Source organism: Bos grunniens, chromosome 16 (assembly GCF_055505025.1).
Source record: "Bos grunniens cultivar Pamir isolate PY7600 chromosome 16, Bosgru_T2T1.0, whole genome shotgun sequence".
NCBI classification, from domain to species: Eukaryota; Metazoa; Chordata; class Mammalia; order Artiodactyla; family Bovidae; genus Bos; species Bos grunniens.
In genome coordinates, this window is record NC_141180.1 from 15,258,537 (window position 1) to 15,281,001 (window position 22,465).

The 22,465-nt window shown below is 36.5% G+C and overlaps 1 protein-coding gene across 6 annotated transcripts in view; it reads left to right on the plus strand.

Annotated features, from left to right (window-relative positions):
• The window catches only part of EDEM3 (ER degradation enhancing alpha-mannosidase like protein 3), a 73,026-nt gene that overhangs the window by 14,953 nt on the left and 35,608 nt on the right, over positions 1-22,465 (plus strand). For all 6 annotated transcript variants that reach the window (XM_086343409.1, XM_086343408.1, XM_086343412.1 and 3 more), the window contains exons 3-7: positions 8,598-8,698; positions 9,241-9,280; positions 13,535-13,647; positions 14,761-14,914; positions 18,537-18,671. In XM_086343409.1, the coding sequence (XP_086199535.1) occupies positions 8,598-8,698; positions 9,241-9,280; positions 13,535-13,647; positions 14,761-14,914; positions 18,537-18,671 (543 nt within the window). The remainder of the gene's footprint in view (positions 1-8,597; positions 8,699-9,240; positions 9,281-13,534; positions 13,648-14,760; positions 14,915-18,536; positions 18,672-22,465) is intronic.

Consider the following 22,465-nt stretch of genomic DNA (forward strand, 5'->3'; position numbering starts at 1 on the left):
TCGGAGGCCTGGTAGTCTTCCATCTTGCCGCCCGCGCGTCGCCGCCGCCTCCCCAAGTGGAGCGCACTGCCAACTCTGTATCTTTTTTCCCACTGATCTAAATATCTATTAGTCCATCTGTATCAGTCTTGGATTAAGTGATATTAAGTCCTGAAATCAGGCAGTGTAAGTCTTTCAGCTTTGTTCTTTTTCAAAATTGTTTTGAATATTTTACATATTTTGCATTTTCATGTAAATTTTGGAATCATATTGTCAATTTCTAAAAAAAAAACATAGCCTATGGAGATACTGATTGGGATTATGTTGAAATCTATACATCAGTTTGGAGAGTTTGACTTCTTAATAGTATCAAGTCTTTTAATCCATAAATATAGTGTCTGTGTACATTTATTTAGTTCTTAATGTTAGCAGTGTTTTGTTCTTTGCAGTGTACAGTTCTTGCACATCTCTTGTTAAATTTATTCATAAGTATTTCATATTTTTAATGCTCTTGTAAATTATGGTCTTTCAAATTTTAATTCCCAGTTGTCCATTGATTTCATACAGAAATACAACTTTTTTCTGATAACTTGAGATCCTTGCTAAATTCATGTATGATTTTTAGTAGCTTTTTTGGTAGATTCCATAAGGTTTCCTACATGGTCAGTCATGTGATCTGCAAAAAAAGATTCTTCCTTCTTCCTCCAAACTATTTTGTTTTTTCTTAGAGCAGTAGCTAGGACTTCTTGTATGATGTTTAAAAGAAATGTGAGATCCTTGTCTTACTCCTAATCTTGTGACAAAAGCAGTTAGCCTTTCCCTGTTAAGTATGGTATTAGCTGTGGGTTTTTCATAGATGCTCTGTATTCAGGTCCTTTCTATTTCTAGCTTGCTGAAAATTTTCATCATCCCAGGTTATTTATTAAATTTTGTCAAATACTTTTTTTGCATTATTGATAATAATCTTGCTAAAAATATCTGTTGGTAGCAAGACTTTATTTCATTACAACATTATTATTTATTATCATTTATTCCATGTAATATTATTTCTGAAGTTCAGTTTATTTTATCATTGATCAAACCAAATTGATTAACATACATTGAAGAATTTGGAAACTTTTGTTCTTATTTTGAGTACAGACTTCTAAAGCTTGCCAGCATTCTACTCTGTGCTTAATCTAAAATCTTATCAGATAACTGCAGTTTTGTTACTTATTTCTCCTCAGTGCTGAGAAACATTTCATAAAATATAGTGCTCAAAGGACCATATGTTCAGGGTAGAAGTATTAATAATTTAATAGTTTAGATAAATGGAATCCTAAACACCTGAAACATGGCTAAGTGAGTATAAGTAGTGAACAAAGGGGAAAAGGAATATTTGATTTGGGGTGAAAAGAGAACTGAAAAATTATGTAAGTTCAGTCAGTACTAGCATATGCTATCTATATATAATAGAGGGTTTATTAGATATCATTTAGTTTTTGTTTTAGGAAGGAATATCTTACCTGCCTCAAGAAGGGAGGTGAGGTGTTTAACAATAAAGATCTGGAATAAAACATTTAAAATGTATATAATTTTATGGGGAATTAAATAGATTTGGTGTCTTCAGTAGCTCACTATTATAAACAAACAGTACTTTTGTCTTATTATTGATTTTAGTAAAGTCTCTTCCCTTTGGCTAGTTTTTGGAATTGGCTTTACTGAAAAGTCAGTTTGGATGCTGCTTTGAGTGTTTTTGTTTTTTTTTTTTTTAATTATGTATTTATTTATGGCTGTGCTGGGTGTTTGTTGCTGCGCAGGCTGTCTCTAGTTGCAGTGAGTGGGGCTGCTCTTCATTTGAGTCTGAGGGCTTCTCATTCTGGTGGCTTCTCCCGTTGCAGAGCACAGGCTCTAGGGCACGGGCTCCGTAGTTGCAGCACGTGGGCTTAGTGGTTGTGGTGCACAAGCTTAGTTGTCCTGAGGCATGTGGAATCTCCCCGGACCAGGGATCGAATCCATGTTCCCTGCATTGGCAGGGATCAGCAGAAAAGTCCTGATTTGAGTGTTTTAAAATTGTATATGTTTGTTTATTTTTTCGCTGCACTGGGTCTTTGTTACTACTCGGGCTTTTCTCTAGCTGTGAAGAGCAGGGGCTACACTCTATTTGTGGTGCTCGGGCTTCTCGTTGCGGTGGCTTCTCTGCTGTGGAGCACAGGTTCTAGGGCTCGCAGGCTTCAGTAGTTGGGATTTCCGGGCTCTAGCTCGATAGTTGTTGTCTACAGGCTGAGTTGCTCCATGGGATGTGGGATCTTTCCCAGATCAGGGATTGAACCCATGCCTCCTACATTGACAGGTAGATTCTTTACCACTGAGCCACAAAGGAAGTCCCTGATTGGAGTGTTTTGAAGCAGTTGTATCAAAATGCTAGTAAATTTAGAATTTGATGTGGAGAGTCTACTGTGTTTTGTTTTATGTTTTTGCTCTTGCTTTTAGCCAAGCACATGTTCTATCAATACTTAATTGATGTAGGACTTTATCACCTGAGTTTTATTTTTAGTGATAATTTTTAAAGGTTTTTTTTTTTTTATTTTCTTGGCTGTTAGTCATTAGCAGTATGAAAATTCTTATACTTTGTTCTGGCAGTACATTGAAGAGAAAGAATTACTGTAACCTCAGCCAAATTTGCCATGTGTGCATTGCTGTGAAATTATGCAAATCAACTGTAGTTTGCTTTATGATCCCCTGGTGGCTCAGGCGGTAAAGAATCTGCCTGCAATTGGGGAGACCTGGGTTTGATCCCTGGGTTGGGAAGATCCCCTGGAGGAGGGCATAGTGACCCACTCCAGTGTTCTTGCCTGGAGAATCCTGTGGACAGAGGAGCCTGGCAGAGTTGCAAAGAGTTGGACATGACTGAGTGACTAAGCACACACACACATGCATTGCTCTGAAATTATGCAAACCAACTGTAATTTGCTTTGTGGTTAACCAGAAGAAAAGGTTGTGGTTTTGTTTCTGTCCTTAATGTTGAAACAGGGGGACATAAAGTATTTTTACACCTGGTTCAAAGCTCTCTTATTTGATTATTCTGGTTTTCAGTTACTAATAATATTTTTCTTACCTGGATAAGCTTAGGGTTTGAGTTTCATATTTAATTTCAGATAAAGGTGATTGTGTATGTGTTTTGCAAAACCCTAAAAATAGTATTGTTAAGCTTTCTAAGCAGCCATTTAAAAAGAGCTCTACAATCAAATTAACATTCGAATGATCTCTTATGTAGTATCTTTCAAAATACATAAGCAAGTTTTAAAAAATGTTACTTGAGTTACTTCTAAGTGTTTTTTATATGTGTTAAATATAAAACTATAAAGCATTAAAAATATTGTGCATTTTGGTAAATCATGGTTCTGTTGGAATTAAAAAGTAATTAGGAACTTGACATCTCAAAGCCACATGCAAAAGTAATTAGGAATTTTACTAAAATATATATATATAATATTAAAATTATAAAATATTGAATTCAGAATTTGGTAGCTGCATATGGATTCTAATTATATAAAAGCATTTGTTACCTGGAATCCTTTCCTCAGGAAATAAATCATTGTAGAACACCGAAGTTTTTAAAATAACCTGAAGGATTGCAGGCTGCAAGTCTTTTTGTATTTAGTCTAATTTTTTTGTTTTGGTCTTTCCTTTTGTGTGACCATCTGTGTAGTGTTCCTGACCTCTTTTTTTTTTTTTTTGCTGCAGACATGGTAATGAGTTTGGAATCTAGATAATTAAGTGAGAGGCAGGAGGATAGAACTGGACATTGGGGGTCAGGAATACTTTGGTTGAATTTTTAGAATTAAGAATCATATGGCATACAGGTATAGGAGGAACAAGCCAGATTCCAGGTATAAAGGATCAGAGTAGTCTTAGAAACTTTGCCACGGTGATATTTCATGAATGCAAGAAAAGTGGAATCGTATTTTCAAACTTCTGAAGGAGAGAAAATATGTTTCAGGCATTTTATAATCATTTGGATTGTTCTTCAAGTGTAAGGCAAGAGCCAGCTTAACCCAGAAATAACAGTACTGATGACTCTATTTTAAAGTAAACAAAAATAACTTACCTAAGGACAAAGTTCAGGCACCCAAGAGATAAAAACTTCAGGAATGGAGGCGCCAAAAAAAGTGGTGTGCATTGATTCCAGTTAAGTAGAATTCTCACGCTGGTAACTGGGGAAATTATGATTCCAGACCAGACTATAAATGTTATAAACCTTTAAAAAAAATCTTTGTCAAAGCATTTAAAATTTTCTTTCTGATAATTATAAATGTACAGAGAAATTTTTGAAATAGCTAAAACTAATAGTGTACCGTTATTCAAAATATTAGAGACTTTGGAATTGAAGTATTATTTCTTTGTAAAAACCTCACTAAGAGAAGTTAGAACAGGACTCGCCTTGCTTGCCGCCGCCTTGTTGTATGACTTAAGATACAACATAAATCTCTGCTATACCTGGTGTGGTAGATACAGAAATTTCAAAATTTGGGCCCACTTCAAAAATTTTATCCTTTTCCCTCTGTGTCATGAAATTTCTGCAGGCATTATTATGTCACAACCACTTTTTTCGTCTGTGTGGATAATTTGGCCTTTACTGAATTCCTCTGGCTGCATGTCTAGATACTGCTTCAGTGACAGCAGTATCAACGTTCCATGGTCAGCTGTTTCTTCTGTAATATCTTTTATGTTCAATGTGAATTTCACTTTCAGTGTTTCCACTTTTCATTTCTTTGTGAGCTTTCGTCCTCATTGATTAATTTCCTCTTTTGATTATCTATTTTTATAAACTGTTAAACTGTCATGTAGGATTATCACTAGGTGACAAGGAGACATATAACTTCATGCTTGCTGTCTGAACTAAAAAATACACCGTGATCAATCACTAGTTCCACTTCGAAAGAAGTTATGTGATTGATCGCTGATCACAAGAAGCATCTGGTATTTATGTAGCAATTTGTGGATTGAAGAACTGGCACTTCAGTTTGCATTCTGTGCAATTATTTAAAAATACAATGGTACCTGGAATTTGAACCATGTTGCTGAAAGTTTAAATTGTGAATCTCAATTTGTGTGTGTATAGTGAAAACATGTAAAGTGAAAACTGTTTATAATAATATAATCGATAAAAGTCTCAAGTTAGGGAAAAGGGTGAGTATATTAATCCTGTTATCCTTGTCAGGTATTATTATTATTGTCAGGTAAGTATTATCTAAAATTGAAATATGTAATACAGTGATTCTCACTTCTAAATGTTTCTTATAGTCACATTTTATTAGTTTTGGGGGACTCTTTTAGGGACAGTCCCCTGGTTAAAGAGATTATAAAGTTTAGCAAGCTTTTCTTGTTTCTCTCCTTTTCTAAGATGTGCAGCCAAGTAATTGGAGATTTCAGTCCAATTTCATTGAAGCAACTGTTCAACTTAAAGAACCTACTTCATTGGCTATAGCCATGCATGGAGGGCCAACAACATCAACTCTCCGACACTTTGGGTGTTAACATATTTCCCTTTAAAGCCTGTCTTTATTCCTAATGCCCATGTTGTGGTCAGTGCAGCTTCGTCTTCTCACTCCACTATTCAGTTTTGGTATTGAAAAGTTTCTTATTTTCAAGCTTCAGTTCAGTTCAGTTGCTCAGTCGTGTCTGACTCTTTGCGACCACATGGACTACAGCACACCAGGCCTCCCTGTCCATCACCAACTCCTGGAGTTCACTCAAACTCACGTCCATCGAGTTGGTGATGCCATCCAGCCATCTCATCCTCTGTCGTCCCCTTCTCCTCTTGCCCCCAATCCCTCCCAGCATTAGGGTTTTTTCCAGCGAGTTAACTCTTCTCATGAGGTGGCCAAAGTACTGGAATTTCAGCTTTAGCATCAGTCCTTCCAATAAACACCAGGACTGATCTCCTTTAGGATGGACTGGTTGGATCTCCTTGCAGTCCAAGGGACTCTCAAGAGTCTTCTCCAACACCACAGTTCAAAAGCATCAATTCTTCGGCGCTCAGCCTTCTTCACAGTCCAACTCTCACATCCATACATGACCACTGGGAAAACCATAGCCTTGACTAGACGGACCTTTGTTGGCAAAGTCCTGTCTCTGCTTTTTAATATGCTATCTAGGTTAGCTATGTATTGAAAAAAATTATACAACAATTCACTGTGTAGTAGACAAGAGGGAGGATTCTTGTGTGTGCTTCATTATAATTTAGACTAGACATACGCTGTCATGGTTGCTCATCCAAAAAATCTACTCGATAATAGGCCAAGCTATAAAATGCCTATTAGTTGAGTCATTGTGTTATATACCCGAAACTCACATAATTTTGTACATCAACCTGTTTCAATAAAAAGTACCTATTAATAAAGATTAAGAAATGTATGTGACCTGTGGTGGAAACTGAATTCATAAAAGAAGATTTGAACTAGTATATTGATACAGTAGTCCTAGATAGGAAGATTCAGTTGGTAAAAAATATCAATTCTCCATAATTTAGACTCTTTCAATTAAAATTTCAATGGAATTTTAAGGAAATTTTAAAATTATCCAGAAGAGTAAACTTGAAAAACTCATTAAGAAAATTTAGAACAAAATAACTGGGGGGAGTGAATTGCTTAACCAGGTAGCAAGGCGTGTTGCAAAGACTGATTAAGACAATGGTTTCGAAGCAGGAAGTAGGTTTGTAAAACAAATAGGTCTGTAGGGCAATAGGAGTAGGAACTAGGTCTGTAGAACAAAGTAGAGGCTATGAAAATGTGTGTTCATGTAGATACTTTATAAGCTATATTTCAAGCAGTTAGGGTAAGGATGAATTGTTTAAAAAGTGATATTTAGGAAATTGGCTATTTGGGGTAGGAAATACAAGTACATTCCCACTTCACATTATAAGCAAAATTAGATTCCAGATGGAGTAATTATCTAGACGTATAAAAAATAAAATCATAAGTGTGCTGTTTTCAGAGACCCAAGATGGCCTTATTAACTGTGCCCCAAATTTAGAAACCATGAAGAAACTAATAGATTTAATTACATATTTAAAGATTAAAGTAAAAAGTACCGTAAACAAAGTTAAAAGCCAAAGGAAAGATAGAAAAAATGTTTACATAACAATGTATAAGGAGTCAGACAACCAATAGAAAATAAACAAAGGTATAAATAGACATTTCTGAAAAGAAATAGCAATGGCTAATGCAAAAAGATATTTATCCTCATTTGTAATGAAACTTGAGATATCATTTTTTATCCAGGAGATTGGCAAAATGTAAACTGTTGATCATTGCCTGAGAGTGTTGTTAAGAGTGTTGTTAAGTGTTGTATCTTTGTGTTCAGTTTGATAGTAGCTAGTCGGACACGACTGAAGTGACTTAGCAGCAGCAGCAAAAATGAAGGGGATTCCTTGGTACCTCAGCTGATAAGGAATCTGCCTGCAATGCAGGAGACTCCTGTATGATTTCCTGGGTCAGGAAGATCTCCTGGAAGAGGGATAGGCTCTAGTGTTCTTGGGCTTCCCTGGTGGCTCAGACGGTAAAGAGTCTGCCTGCAATGTGGCAGACCTGGGGTCAGTCCCTAGGTTGGGAAGATCCCGTGGAGGAGGGCATGGCAACCCACTCCAGTATTCTTGCCTGGAGAATCCCCATGAACAGAGGAGCCTGGCGGGCTACAGTCCATGAGGTTGAAAAGAGTTGGATATGACTGATAAGTTGGATAAGTACAGCACAGAAAAAATGAAATATCTGTACCTTTGGCCCACTGGGTCTGGTTTTAGAGATTTAATCCATAGAGTACAAGCATATGTACAAGAGATATGGACATATAGCTGTTTACTGAAGCATTGTTTATACAGTAAAAAATTGCGTTCAGCCTACATGTTCATCAGTACCCATACTTTGGGGAATACCATGAGGAGCAGGTCCTGTCAAGTGTGTGGGCTCTGGAATCAGATTGCCACGTTTGCATTCTGGATCCATCATTTACTGGTTGCATGACGTAGGCTTAGTTAATTTCTCCGGCCCTCAGTTTTCTCATCTACAAAACAGAAATGATGGAATTTGTTTCAGAGGGTTATGTGATAAGTTAAAAAAACTAAAATATATAGAACAGTGCTTAGAACGTAAGTACTCAATAATATTAGTTAATATTAAACTATCACTATGCAATTATTAAAAAGAATAAAATACATCTGTAGAATTGCAGCATGAAAAACCCCAGAGTGATTTAAGTGAACACATTTTAGGACAGTGTGTGCATATGGCATGAGTACCTTTGCAAATGGAATTTTTAAGTGATGTATGTACATGTATTTCTATGTATGTGGATAGGTCTGGAATGATAAATGCCAGTTGTAACAGCAGTTATCTCTCTGGGAAGTGAGATTGGGTGGAGGGGAAACGGATTGTTGTTTGAGTTATAAGGAAATATTTTCTTGTATTTACAAGTACATATTTATGGCTAAAAAGTTTTCTTTTAAGGTTTCATGGACTGTAAGAATAGTAAAACTTTTGATTAATGTTTGTTAAAAAAAAACTGAAAAGTTATGTTCTCTAAAAGATGTGCACTTTCCTCTTACTTTCCTTAGTGACTCACTAAGACTTTCCTTGCAGGAACATGCTTACCCAGCGGATGAACTCATGCCTTTGACCTGCAGAGGTCGCGTTAGAGGCCAGGAGCCAAGTCGGGGTGATGTTGATGATGCCTTGGGAAAGTGAGTATTAACAAAGGGCATAACATGGCAGCTCAAAGTTCTCAAGTCTTAAGGCATCTTAGAGGCAGTGTGTAATTGTGAATCTGGGAATTGGTTAAATTTCAAGACTGTTTTAACTATCCCGTTAAATTCCTTTATTCCTTTCTGTTATCTTTTGTACAATATTAATCAGTTTACCTCTTAGATCAGTGAAAAGTTGAGTTGCTTGTTAAGATGAATGTGACTTTTAGAATGTATATAGTTGTTGACACTTACAAGGTGTTGATGCATTAATATTTTTTATTTGCTTTTAAAAGAGCTAATGAATATTTCTGTTCACTTTGAAAGATTTGTCGTTATGCCTAATCTAAATGTGATGTTAAGGCTTTTCAGGTTCTTTTAGTGTTTTATAGGTTACATGGTACTGTAGATGCATGAAAGTACTAGTTAATGGAATAATGGAAACTTCCAGTCTCAGTAGGATTCAGATAATGTCTTATATGTTCATGAATACAAATATTCAGAATTCTAATGTTTTGTATCTCACTATACTTGTGTCATAGATTTTCCCTGACACTGATTGATTCTTTGGATACTCTTGTGGTAGGTTTGATTCTTCTTAAATTATTTTATGAATTTCATACTATGTGTGCTCAAGTACTATGAATATAATTGTAGTACAGTAAGTCTGAAATAAAAGTTTTCAGAATTTAAGATAATTTGATCTTTGCTTCAAAGTAAATCTTTCATATTATTAAGTTGATAATGTCATGTGAATGTCAAGTGAAATTATATAGAATCATGGAGATACTCAAAATTTATAGGTATGTTAGCTTACATGGTGGCCCCTTAATCAGAAAAGTTGTTTCCTTTTGGACAAGTAGATTGAAGCTATTGGAAGAAAGTAATTCTAAAAAATGCTCTTGATATTCTTGTTCCAGAAAGACATGCTGCAATGATACTGAAATTGTTAAATTAAAATTTTTATATGTTAGGTCCATTAAAATTTTACTTCTTTCTCAAAAATGATTTTAAATACCAAGTGATCACTACTTAGCACTCCTTTTAGACCTGATGGGAGGCAAAGTTATTTAAATTAATTCTCGTTGGGGGTGGTTTGTGATGGCAGAGGGGAATGGCTCAGTTCCAGCTGTCATGATTTCTGAATGTAGTATCTTTCTAGTTTTTTACTCTCAGATCATTTATGGTATAAAAATAGGCTTGTTTCAGAATTTTACTTAAGTCATAATTCTCAAAGTTGAATTAATATCTAAAGTATTGATTAATATTTTTAAAAACACAACAAAAAATCTTTGTGGTGGCAGAAAATTTTCAGAGCCTGGCTTTTCTTCCCAGTACTGTTTCTATATTTTTATTTCACTGGGTGATTCTTTTCTCTTTTTCTTTTCTTTTTTAATCAGAGACTCTCAACTATATCAGCATCTTAGGAATATTACTTAGGAAGTTTAAGAAATAATCCTTCTCTCCCAAGTTGTTCTGATTTAATTTTCCTGAAGTGGGACCTGGCATTATTATGTATTTCTCTAAAGCTTCTCTTTGTTTATAAAATTTAACCATAGTTGAGACATTTTTTGTTGAGAAGCCCATGATTATTGAGACCTTTTTTAGCTGTATCAGAGTTTTGAAAGTGGTGATTTCATTTTTCAGAAATAAAAGGAATGTGTGAACCATATTATAATGACTATAAGAGAGACTCTTGTGTGCCTTATTTTTGGTTTAGTAGTCCTATGTGTTCTGCTATGTTAGGAGAAGAGAAAAAGATAAATAGGTATCCCAGGAGACACAAATTGCCACCCTGGGAGAAGCTAAGTGGTGTTATTTATTTATAAGTGTAGCTGGGTGATACACCTCATGTCTGTCTTGATACAGGGGAGTGAGTGAGGGGCAGTAGCTGTGTATTAGGAAAGACCATAGGTGGATGTACATTTGTTTCTCATTCTGTCATCTTGGCTTTATCCTTATATACTGGAAGCTCTTCATCATCTCTAAGCTCTTACTGATTTTTATGAACCTGAACCTCAGATATTCTATGTGTTTTAAAATTTTTTATCAGAAATGAAGGAGAAAATGTGTTTCTAGGCTGCATAACTTCCCTATATTTAGAAGTCTACTGGTCTCTAGTTGAGCAGCCATTATTATAAATAGGTTCTGTTCCTCTTTGAAATTAAACCACTTTGGCAGTGGTTCTCAAAATATGATTCCAGCACTACCAGCATCAGCATCACCTGGCAACTTGTTAGAGATACAGATTGTAGAGCCTCATCCCGGGCCTGTTGAATCAGAAAGTCTGGGAGTAATGCCCAGGAATGTTGTTTTTTTCTTTTTAAACAAGCTTCTAGATGATTCTAATATATGCTAAAGTTTTAGAACCACGTGTAATGATGCAGTGCTTTTTAGACTTGTTTGCTACAAATCACCTGGGGATCTGCTAAAATAAAATGCAGGTTGTGATGGAGCAGACTGAAGGCAGGCCCAAGGAAATGTTTTTCTAACAAACTGCCACTTGGTGGTGCTGTTGCTGCTGGTCGGCAGACCACACTTAGAGCACTGTTTGCTGTAACCTGAGTTCTTGCTCCCTGTGGCAGGGAGTACCAGGAAGTGATCATATAATATTAATATGTGACGTTGGCCAAATTATCTAGCTTCTCTGGACCCCTGTTTTCACTTCAGAAGGGCCTAGATTGGATATCTAAGATACCTATTAAGATCTACTTAAGCAGAAGGATTAAAAGAAGTTTGAAAGTTTTTCCTACATTTAGAAGGAATGTTGTACATTTTATCAATACAAGTATTTAATATGTCTAATTTACTCTGTGATCATTTTTTGATTTGTGGTTTCTTTATTTGAAAATAGTAGAGGACATATCACTTGGGACAGGATGCAACCTTATTGTTTTTATTTTGGTCACACCACAATATGTTAAGTAGAACTTCTGTTGTCAGAGTTTGATCTTTCGATTTAAACTCTTGTTCATAATTCTAGACATCTCGTTTCTATTGATTGTAATGAAATCAAACCTAAAACTTTAAATTTACCACTAAAGTCAACGTTACCATGAAATCTACAGAGAGAAAGATACTGAACAGATTGAAGAGGGGAAGGGAAGAGACCTGAATTTGTTCTTTGTCATCAGTTAGGAGCTTAAGAAACCCGTCAACTAATGGAGCTATTAGAATGAATTTTTAGCTAATTATGGACAAAACTCTCATTTTTATTCTTCTTTGAAACAGATAGTGTAGGTACTATTCTTGGGAGAAATTCTCAGGAGATAGTCTTTGAAAGAATAAGATGAACAGAATTATATTAAAAAGATGTGCGTGTGTGTGAGGAGTGAGTAGAACAGTTGTATCTCCCGGAAGTGATACAGGTCTTTGTACATTCACATTTGTGGCTTCAGAATTTACATGGACTTTGAGACTGAGAAAGAAAAGCACTCAATTTAAAATCAGGTTTTATATTATATTACACTCAAGGCTTACTCTAAATTTTACTTAAACGTTAGTCACTCTTATGTTTTATGCCTAAATTCGAATTAAAAAAATTTTTATTTCCTTTTGGCTGTGCTAGGTCTTCATTGCTGTGCACGAACTTTCTTTACTTTAATTGTGGCGAGTCGGGGCTGCTGCTTGTTGCGGGGCACAGACTTCTCATTGCCATGCCTTCTCTTATTGCAGAGTGCAGACTAAGTGCTTGGGCTTCAGTAGTTAGGGGGAAAACAGCTCATTAGTTGTGGCTCCCGGACACTAGAGCACTGGCTTAGGAGTTGGGGTGCATCAATTTAGTTGCTCCTTGGCATGTGGAATCTTCCCAGACCAGGGATCAACCCTACATTCGCAGGCAGATTCTTAACCTCTGGACCACCAGGGAAGTCCCTAGATTAGGATTTTTAGTGAAGTATCAGATCAGATGAGAAAACACTATAAAATATTATCAAACAAAAAGATTAAACAGTCAAGTAAAGGAAAACTACTTTTAATGGACCTGAGATCTAAATAACATCTACTTGTGCAACCTTAATTTAGACTGAAAAATCGACACAACCTGTGTAATGACAGTGACCCTCCTCTGGAGCTCAGTGCAAGCATCCAGAGTTCTTAGCTTCGTCAGGATTATAGACCCTCATGGTAATAATGGTAATAATAGATAGTAATGGTATCAAGCACTTACTAAATCAGGTGCTCTACTAAAAGTGCTTTACATGCATTACCTCATTTAGGAAAATAAACCTCTGAGGATAGGTATTTCCTCTTTTTATAGATGAAAGAACAGCCTCAGAGATGAGACTAAGGAACCAGAATTCAAATCCGAGCTTGTTCTTTAGCCCAACATTGCACTGCCTCCTCAGTTAGGGGCCTTGATGTCCAAGGGGTGAAGATGGCAAGCGTTGTATGGTTTAGGATCAATTGATCATTCCCTGGAGGATGTGCTTTCTTCCGAGACTAAGCAAGTTTTAAAATGATATTTGACGAATAGGGTGGGTTTTGTTTTGTTTGACTTGGGAAGCAAATCCCAGTAGAGTTCACCTCTTGCAGCTCTAGGTCATGGGTTATACACACCAGCTAACAGTTCTGATGATGATTGTTTTAAAGTCCTAATGATTTTTCAGTGTGTCTAAAAAAAAGAAGTATATAAAGATTCCTTGCAATATAAATAGGTATTTAATCTTTTTCAGTTTTAGATAGTATCACATTTTTATAATATGCTTAAGGGAAACATTTTTTCTGTTATTTTTTATAATCTTAAGGTATTAACTTGCTATTAGTAGCTCATTCTGAGGATATTTCTCTATGTCTTGGTTGAAAATAACTTTACTTTAAATAATTTTCTTCTCCTAGGTATTAAATAAAACTAAAGAATTTGAAGATGCAGTGAGAAAAGTTTTAAGAGATGTTAACTTAGATAATGATGTAGTTGTATCAGTCTTTGAAACAAACATCAGAGTTCTTGGGTAAGTATGTGAGATATTAAACTCTGATTTTAATAACAGAAGAATAAGGGTATACTCTTTATTTCTTGGTGGTAGTAAAGCAAGAAATTTCTTACGTTTAAAAAATAAAAGGTGTGATACTGTAAAACACAGAGACTGCGGAATGACCCTGCTATATGTGTGGCACAGTCAGCAACAAGCTTTGGAAATAGTTGCAGACTCAAATCAAAGGTAATCCTTGTATGTTGTTAAAAAAGGACTGACAACAGGTCAAGTATTTGCATATTAGCTACATCACAGTTTTTTTGTCAGCTTATCTATTTTACTAACCTTAACACTTCTTCAAGCCAAACTGAATTTATAGGATTACCTTTGAACTAACAGTTTGAAATATTCTTGGAACACAGGAAGTGCAGGATTTATTAATTCACGTTTCAACATTATTACATTTTTATATTTAATGGTTATTTTTGTGTTACTGTAACTCATTTCCTTTTGTCACACAGGCAAAGTGAGTCTATTCATCAGTTAAATTTAAAAAATAGTTTTTTAGCTTTTCACAGAGTTTATTAATCTATTACATTTAATAAAGAGTGGGGAATTTTTGTTAATGTTACACTAAAAGTCAAGAGATTTCAGGGTGCTATAATTAAAATTAAAATTTGTTAAAATCAAATGTGTTAAACTTATTAAGATAAATGATTCTAGGTTGTTTTTTAAGAAAATGTATGGTATTTAAGAATGCCAAACCCTTTCATCGTTGTTTAGTCGCTCAGACGTGTCTGACTCTTTTTCAACCCTGTGGACTGTAGCCCACCAGGCTCCTCTCTCCATGGGATTTTCCAGACAAGAATACTGGAGTGGGTTGCCATTCCCTTCTCCAAGGGCCAAACCTTTTACAACAGTTACAACATTTGATTCTTTTTTTTTTTTTCATACCGGCCATGATTTAATAATGGTTTTTATAATGGTTTGCCACAAACTGAGTAGCCAGAGTTAGGTAAGAAATTATGTTCTTCTGTGATTGTTCCTTATGTACTCTAAATTGTTGGTAGCAAGATACCCACATCTGTTTAGGTGATGATATGTAAGTATGTGTACAATGTGACTAATGTTTCATCTCTCTGGTTGTAGGGGTCTTTTGGGTGGACACTCACTGGCAATCATGCTGAAAGAAAAAGGCGAGTACATGCAGTGGTACAATGATGAGCTTCTCCAAATGGCAAAGCAATTGGGCTACAAACTTTTACCAGCTTTCAATACTACCAGTGGCCTTCCTTATCCAAGAGTAAGTAATTCTGAAAAATATGGCAGCCTTTGTATACTTCTTTGCTGTTTTGAAAGAATCCATTTTTGTGATCCAGCCATTGTTCCTTACCTGCTTGAGGCTGGAAAAATAATTGCTTCAAGCTCTATAACAAATTTATATGAACATTTTGGTTAATTTGCATTTGAGTGGTGTGAGAATTTAGATTTGTTAAAACTTTTTGTGTCATTGCATAAGGTTATGCTGCAGAAGGAAGAAACAAATGCCAGACTAGAATTTGGGCCCAGAATTATTGTGCAGACGATGTGGTGGAAGCAGTAGAGTAGGTGTTCACTCCCCAGAGGAGAGGATATTGAGAGAATACAGGACAGAGGGGAATGAGGAAGCACAGCAGTGAAAAGGAGATTGTGTGGAGACTTAGGAGGAGAACCGCAACATAGCGTATGGTATTAAAAATACTAAAAAAAAGTTTCAGAAGGAGACGTTCCAGCAAACATTAGGATAATTAGGGGTAAACAGAGCCTTGAAGGATCTAACGTGGCAGAATAAAGGGGAAGAAGGATTCGACGTAGGTGAAAGAATAGGGACATTCATTTTAAGATTTCCTCTATGTTTGTAGTTAAGGAGAGTTGGCAGCACAAGCACAGTCAGTTGAGGGAGTTTTTATTATTATTTATTTATTTGGCTGCATTGGGTCTTTCATTGCAGTCCATGGGCTCTTCGGTGTGGCAGGGTAGCTTCTTTCTAGTGGCAGGCCGACTCAGTAGTTCCAGCTTGCAAGCTTAGTTGCCCCGCAGCATGGGTGCCTCAACCATGGAGTGAACCTTTGTTCCCTGCGTTGCAATTGCAAGGTCGATTCTTAACCACTGAACCACCAGGGAAGTCCTAGGAGTTATCCCCCCGCTCCCCGCCCGCCCACCCAAGAAAATTTTATATTTAAGGCAGAGGGAAAGGAGCTATTGAAGATGGGAGGAACTCTCTCCTGATATATTTCATTCTTTATTATTAATAACAGTATTATTCTTTCCTTCTTACCTGGGCCAGACATCTCAGCCATTACCAAACTCTGTTTATTTTATTTCTTACTGTTGCTTTATTGTTGAAACTAATATAATTGTATTCATAAACTATTATAAATGTATATTTTACTCTTCTCTCTCTAGTTTTTGCTTCAGAGACTTAAAAATTAATCTTACTAAAGCATGATTTTTATCAAATTGCCCTCAGAAATTTACTGACTCTGCCTTTTGCACTGAATGTCCTTTAACTTCCAGGTTTCTTTCTGGTTTGGCAGTCGACTTTCTTTCTGAGGTTCTTTCATACCCGTACCCCAATGAAATGCATGCTCTGTTTCAGACAAAATAATCTGTTTGTGTTTTTCAAAACACCGAGGGAGTTCTTTGGAGAAGGCAATGGCACCCCACTCCAGTACTCTTGCCTGGAAAATCCCATGGACGGAGGAGCCTGGTGGGCTACAGTCCATGGGGTCGCGAAGAGTCGGCCACGATTGAGCAACTTCACTTTCACTTTTCACTTTCATGCACTGGAGAAGGAAATGGCAACCCACTCCAGTGTTCTTGCCTAGAGAATCCCAGGGACAGAGGAGCCTGGTGGGCTGCCATCTATGGGGTCGCAGAGTCAGACATGACTGACATGACTTAGTAGCAGCGGCAGCAGGGAGATTTTGGTTTTGTTTTTCATTTCCAAACCTTTAGGCTTGCTATAATAACTTCTCTACCGATATAAATAAGACTCATTTCCTCCATCAGGAAATCTCTGGAGATCCAGCGTGATAGTATATGCTTTTCAAACTGGAGGTCGCAGCCCATTCGTTTACCCATTAATTTAGTGGATCGCGAAAACATCTTTTTTGTTGTTTTTGTTTAAGAAACAGACTAGTATTAAATTTCTATCTAGTCTGTGATATTTTTAAATAGCTCATCTGTGAATATCCTTATACACATCTTTTTTACTTATTTCTTCCTAAGGATAAATTACTAGAAGAAAAAACAAAAAAGCCATAAAATAGGGAATGCTTTTTAAGGCTTTGTGTGCTTATTGACCAGTTGTTCTTCAGAAGGGTTCTACTTTACACTTCCTATACTGCTGCCCACACTGTCTGTTATCTCTCTTCAGCCAATTTGTGCTTCCCTGATAGCTCAGCTGGTAAAGAATCCTCTTGCAATGCAGGAGATCCCTGTTCGATTCCTGGGTTAGGAAGATCTGCTGGAGAAGGGATAGGCTACCCACTCCAGTATTCTTAGGCTTCCCTTGTGGCTCAGCTAGTAAAGAATCCGCCCGCAGTGCAGGAGACCTAGGTTTGAAACCTGGGTTGGGAAAATCCCCTGGAGGAGGGCATGGCAACCCACTCCAGTATTCTTGACTGAAGAATTTCATGGACTGTATAGTCCACGGGGTTGCAAAGAGCTGGACACGACTTTCAGTTTCACTTTTAGCCAATTTAATGAGGAAAAAATGGAAACATGTTCTAATTTGAAATTTCTTTTGCTTGTATGGTTTAAAATTTGAAATCTCTTTGCTTATTAGTGTGGCTTAAACTTTCTTGTTAATTTTTTTGTTTCCTTAGAATATTAAAATTGAAATCAAAATTATTTTAAACCATCTAAATGTTTAGTTAATTGAATTTACTTTTAGTAAATATTTTTAGTTTTTATTATAAGTGGAGGTGCTGAATTTAGAAGAATCTAGCTGTTCTTCACTTTTGTTATAACATGAGAAGCAGATAAGAAATTGAAACAGAAGCTACTAAGGTCATTATCATAAAACAGTCATATTACTTGCTTATCCTCAGAAGTATCAATATAATTTTAAAAATTATTTTTTTAGAAGAGGACTACAGGTAGAAAATAACTACCTTCCCATCCTTCTTAAATATAATTAGTAAATACTGCTTTTGCTCATGAAAATTAGTACAATCAACCTCTCTTGGATATGAATACATAATTGATAATATTTGCAACAGTGGTTTTAACACAGAAGTATTTGCTGGACAGAAATGCTCTTGAGCAGTTAATGGTTATTTAAAAACCTAGAGCTCATTTCTGGTCAGCTTGGTTCAAGTTTATATTGTGGTGTTATTTGGCTGGTTGAAACATTTTTCTTTGTGTTATTTGTTAGTCTGTCAGCAAGGTAACATACTCTATATTTCAAAACTTTAAAACCTGTGAATAAAATTTTAATCTTCTTTTAAATATATACTATGCTTAGTTTTTTCTCTATGAAAGACTAATACTAATACTTTTTCACAGATTCTCAGTTAAACCTCAATTTGTTTTAGGATTGGAATAGTTTCCTAATTTGGTACTGACTAGTTGAAACTGTCCAGAGAACACGATTGTTATAGCAAGTGTTTGCTTTGTATAATTATTATATTGATACTGAATTTTGATACCCTTGAAGAAGAAGTTAAGTGAAAACTTACTTATCCCATGAATAGTATGTGCTTACAGTGTACTTCCCTAGATGGTAATTGGAAAGTCACAAAGATCAGCAGATAAAATTTCAGAGTTATTTTATCAGTTATTCTCATGATCTGATTAGAGTCTCAATTGAAAAATGGTTTCTTATCCAGAAATCATTGTCTCTTGATAATCACTAATGATAATCTTCTGATTTTATTTAGATCAATTTGAAGTTTGGTATAAGAAAACCAGAAGCTCGGACAGGTACTGAGACTGATACCTGTACAGCCTGTGCAGGCACCTTGATCCTTGAGTTTGCTGCTCTAAGTCGATTCACAGGAGCGACGATATTTGAGGTTTGCTTTTCATAGTTTGGTCTCCCGGGTATTGGCATAAATAACTACTTTATAGCTTTTCTTTGTTGATCAAGTATTAAGAGAATCAATTGGAGGATTTCTGTTATCTTAGTGAACATTTTGTCTAAATTACAGTACATAGTTTTTAATTGTGAAAAGCACAATTAAAAAAGAAAGTACAACTTTGCATTTTATTCACAAATTGTAACTTTTTAGTTTTATTCTTAGAAAATGCCTTAGCTGTATTACTTATGAAATTTGATGTTACAGATGTCTTGTATGAAATACTGTGTTGCTTTGTTTTATTGTTAGACTTCTGTGTAGTCTACTGCATTTCTGAAAACTTCACTAATCTTCTAAAACATAGTGAAATTTTTGCACTTTCCTTCATTGAGAGTCTTATCTGTAAGTTTGTTTACTTCAGCGGAAATATCATTCATTATCCAAAGACTTAATATCCTCCAAATAGTTTGTTGTGAACTAGCTATGTCTCACACTTTTTTATTTTAGCTAATTATTTAACCATGTCATTGGAGTGCAATAGTAACAGCCTATGTTCAAACATATGACTTAGAATTATTTCAGATTCAGCAAATGATGCACATAGAATAAGCAGAAATAGGAACTGTATAATTCTAGTATTTAGAGACATTAGGTCTGAGTATACATAAAACAGGGCTTCCCTCATAGCTCAGTTGGTAAAGAATTTGCCTGCAATGCAGGAGACCTGGATTTGATTCCTGGGTCAGGAAGATACCTTGAGAAGGAAATGGCAATCCACTCCAGTATTCTTGCCTGGAAAAATCCCATGGACAGAGGAGCCTGACAGGCTACAGTCCAAGGGGTCGCAAGAGTTGAACACGACTTAGCGACTAACCACCATACATAAAACAAGTTTAATGGTCTTTGTGTGGATGTATGTTCAAAGTATCTTCCATTCAGTTCAGTTGCTCAGTTGTGTCCAACTCTTTGCGACCCCATGAATCGCAACACACCAGGCCTCCCTGTCCGTCATCAACTCCCGGAGTTCACTCAGACTCACGTCCATCGAGTCAGTGATGCCATCCAGCCATCTCATCCTCTGTCACCCTCTTCTCCTCCTGCCCCCAATCCCTCCCAGCATCAAAGTCTTTTCTAATGAGTCAGTTCTTCGCATGAGGTGGCCAAAGTACTGGAGTTTCAGCTTTAGCATCATTCCTTCCAAAGAAATCCCAGGGCTGATCTCCTTCAGAATGGACTGGTTGGATCTCCTTGCAGTCCAAGGGACTCTCAAGAGTCTTCTCCAACACCACAGTTCAAAAGCATCAATTCTTCTGCGCTCAGCTTTCTTCACAATCCAACTCTCACATCCATACATGACCACTGGAAAAACCATAGCCTTGACTAGACGGACCTTTGTTGGCAAAGTAACGTCTCTGCTTTTCAATATGCTGTCTAGGTGGGTCATAACTTTCCTTCCAAGGAGTAAGCGTCTTTTAATTTCATGGCTGCAGTCACCGTCTGCAGTGATTTTGGAGCCCCCAAAAATAAAGTCTGACACTGTTTCCCCTGTTTCCCCATCTATTTCCCATGAAGCAATGGGACCGGATGCCATAATCTTCGTTTTCTGAATGTTGAGCTTTAAGTCAACTTTTTCACTCTCCTCTTTCACTTTCAGCAAGAGGCTTTTTAGTTCCTCTTCACTTTCTGCCATAAGGGTGGTGTCATCTGCATATCTGAGGTTATTGATATTTCTCCTGGCAATCTTGATTCCAGCTTGTGCTTCTTCCAGTCCAGCATTTCTCATGATGTACTCTGCATAGAAGTTAAATAAGCAGAGTGACAATATACAGTTTTGATGTACTCCTTTTCCTATTTGGAACCAGTCTGTTGTTCCATGTCCAGTTCTAACTGTTGCTTCCTGACCTGCATATAGGTTTCTCAGGAGGCAGGTCAGGTGGTCTGGTATTCCCATCTCTTTCAGAATTTTCCACAGTTTATTGTGATCCACACAGTCAAAGGCTTTGGCATAGTCAATAAAGCAGAAATAGATATTTTTCTGATATTCTCTTGCTTTTTCGATGATCCAGTGGATGTTGGCAATTTGATCTCTGGTTCCTCTGCCTTTTCCAAAACCAGCTTGAACATCAGGAAGTTCACGGTTCGTGTATTGCTGAAGCCTGGCTTGGAGAATTTTGAGCATTACTTTACTAGCGTGTGAGATGAGTGCAATTGTGCGGTAGTTTGAGCATTCTTTGGCATTGCCTTTCTTTGGACTTCCCTGGTGGCTCAGATGGTAAAGTGTCTGCCTACAATGCGGGAGACCCAGGTTCAATCCCTGGGTTGGGAAGATCCTCTGGAGAAGGAAATGGCGACCCACTCCAGTACTCTTGCCTGGAAAATCCTATGGACAGAGGAACGTGGTAGGCTACAGTCCATGGGGTCACAAAGAGTCGGACACGACTAAGCGACTTCACTTCACTTCTTTGGGATTGGAATGAAAACTGACCTTTTCCAGTCCTGTGGCCACTGCTGAGTTTTCCAAAGTTGCTGACATATTGAGTGCAGCACTTTCACAGCATCATCTTTCAGGATTTGAAATAGCTCCACTGGAATTCCATCACCTCCACTAGCTTTGTTCATAGTGATGTTTTCTAAGGCCCACTTGACTTCACATTCCAGGATGTCTGGCTCTAGGTGAGTGATCACACCATCGTGATTATCTTGGTCGTTAAGATCTTTTTTGTACAGTTCTTCTGTACAAAGTATCTTAAGAACAGGTTAATCTTATTTTGGTTAATTTTTATTCTTTAACTTGCTGGCTAATATTTTTCCTTCATTAAAAAAAATGTCATTCTTTACATCCTTTCTACTTTAATTTGACCTGTAAACTCTGAGATGCATTTACACTTGAGGAAAGTGAGACTCAAAGATGCTTGACTAGTGGGTGAAGGAGTGGAACCAGGATTAGAATCCATGACTTTCTGAATTCAAAGCCCAGCCTCTTTCCACTGGGTTATTTTATATTTTAAAACAATGCTTTTTCTTCAGCTTCTTGAATGTGATTTATTATGGAAGAAGCAACCTCATGCAGTTGACAGAGACTCAAACTAATACACGTCTGATAAACTACAGTCTGAGGCCAAATCAAGCCACTGCCTGTTTTTCTAAACAAAGTTTTATTGTAACAGAGCCAGCTCATTTATTGATTTTTGTCTATGGCTGTATTTGTGCTACAGTGACTGAGTTGAGTAATTGTGACAATGACTGTCAAACCCATAATGCCTAAAATACTGTCTGGCCCCTGTCAGAAAAAGTTTGTTGACCTTTGGTCTGATATATATGAAGAGCTCTGAATTCTCACATCATTAATAGCTGTCCTGTAGTCTAGTTTTAAACTTTGGTTAAATTGTTGATTTCACTGGTCCTGTTTCTTTAGCTATAAGATAGGAATAGGGAAATGTAATCTTTATGAAATTCTTTCAGCTCTGAAATTACACGATTAAGTAAAGTTGCAATCTGCTTTGTTTTAAAAATTCAGCATAAATAGATTGAGTCAAGAATGAAAACTATTTTATACCCTGTTCTTAAATCTGCAGAGTGACAAATTGGTTTAATGATTTCTTTTATAGAAGTACTTCTGCAGTGCTCAGTAGATTCATGCTCTGAAATTAATTTTAACTTAATTCTTTTGTACGTGTTCTTTGTTTTTTTAACATCTTTTCATCCAAAGCCAAGAATTTAATCAGAAATAATTTAGTGTCCAAGGGATAATAATAAATGAAAAAAGAGAAAAATGTTATTATAAGGTTATA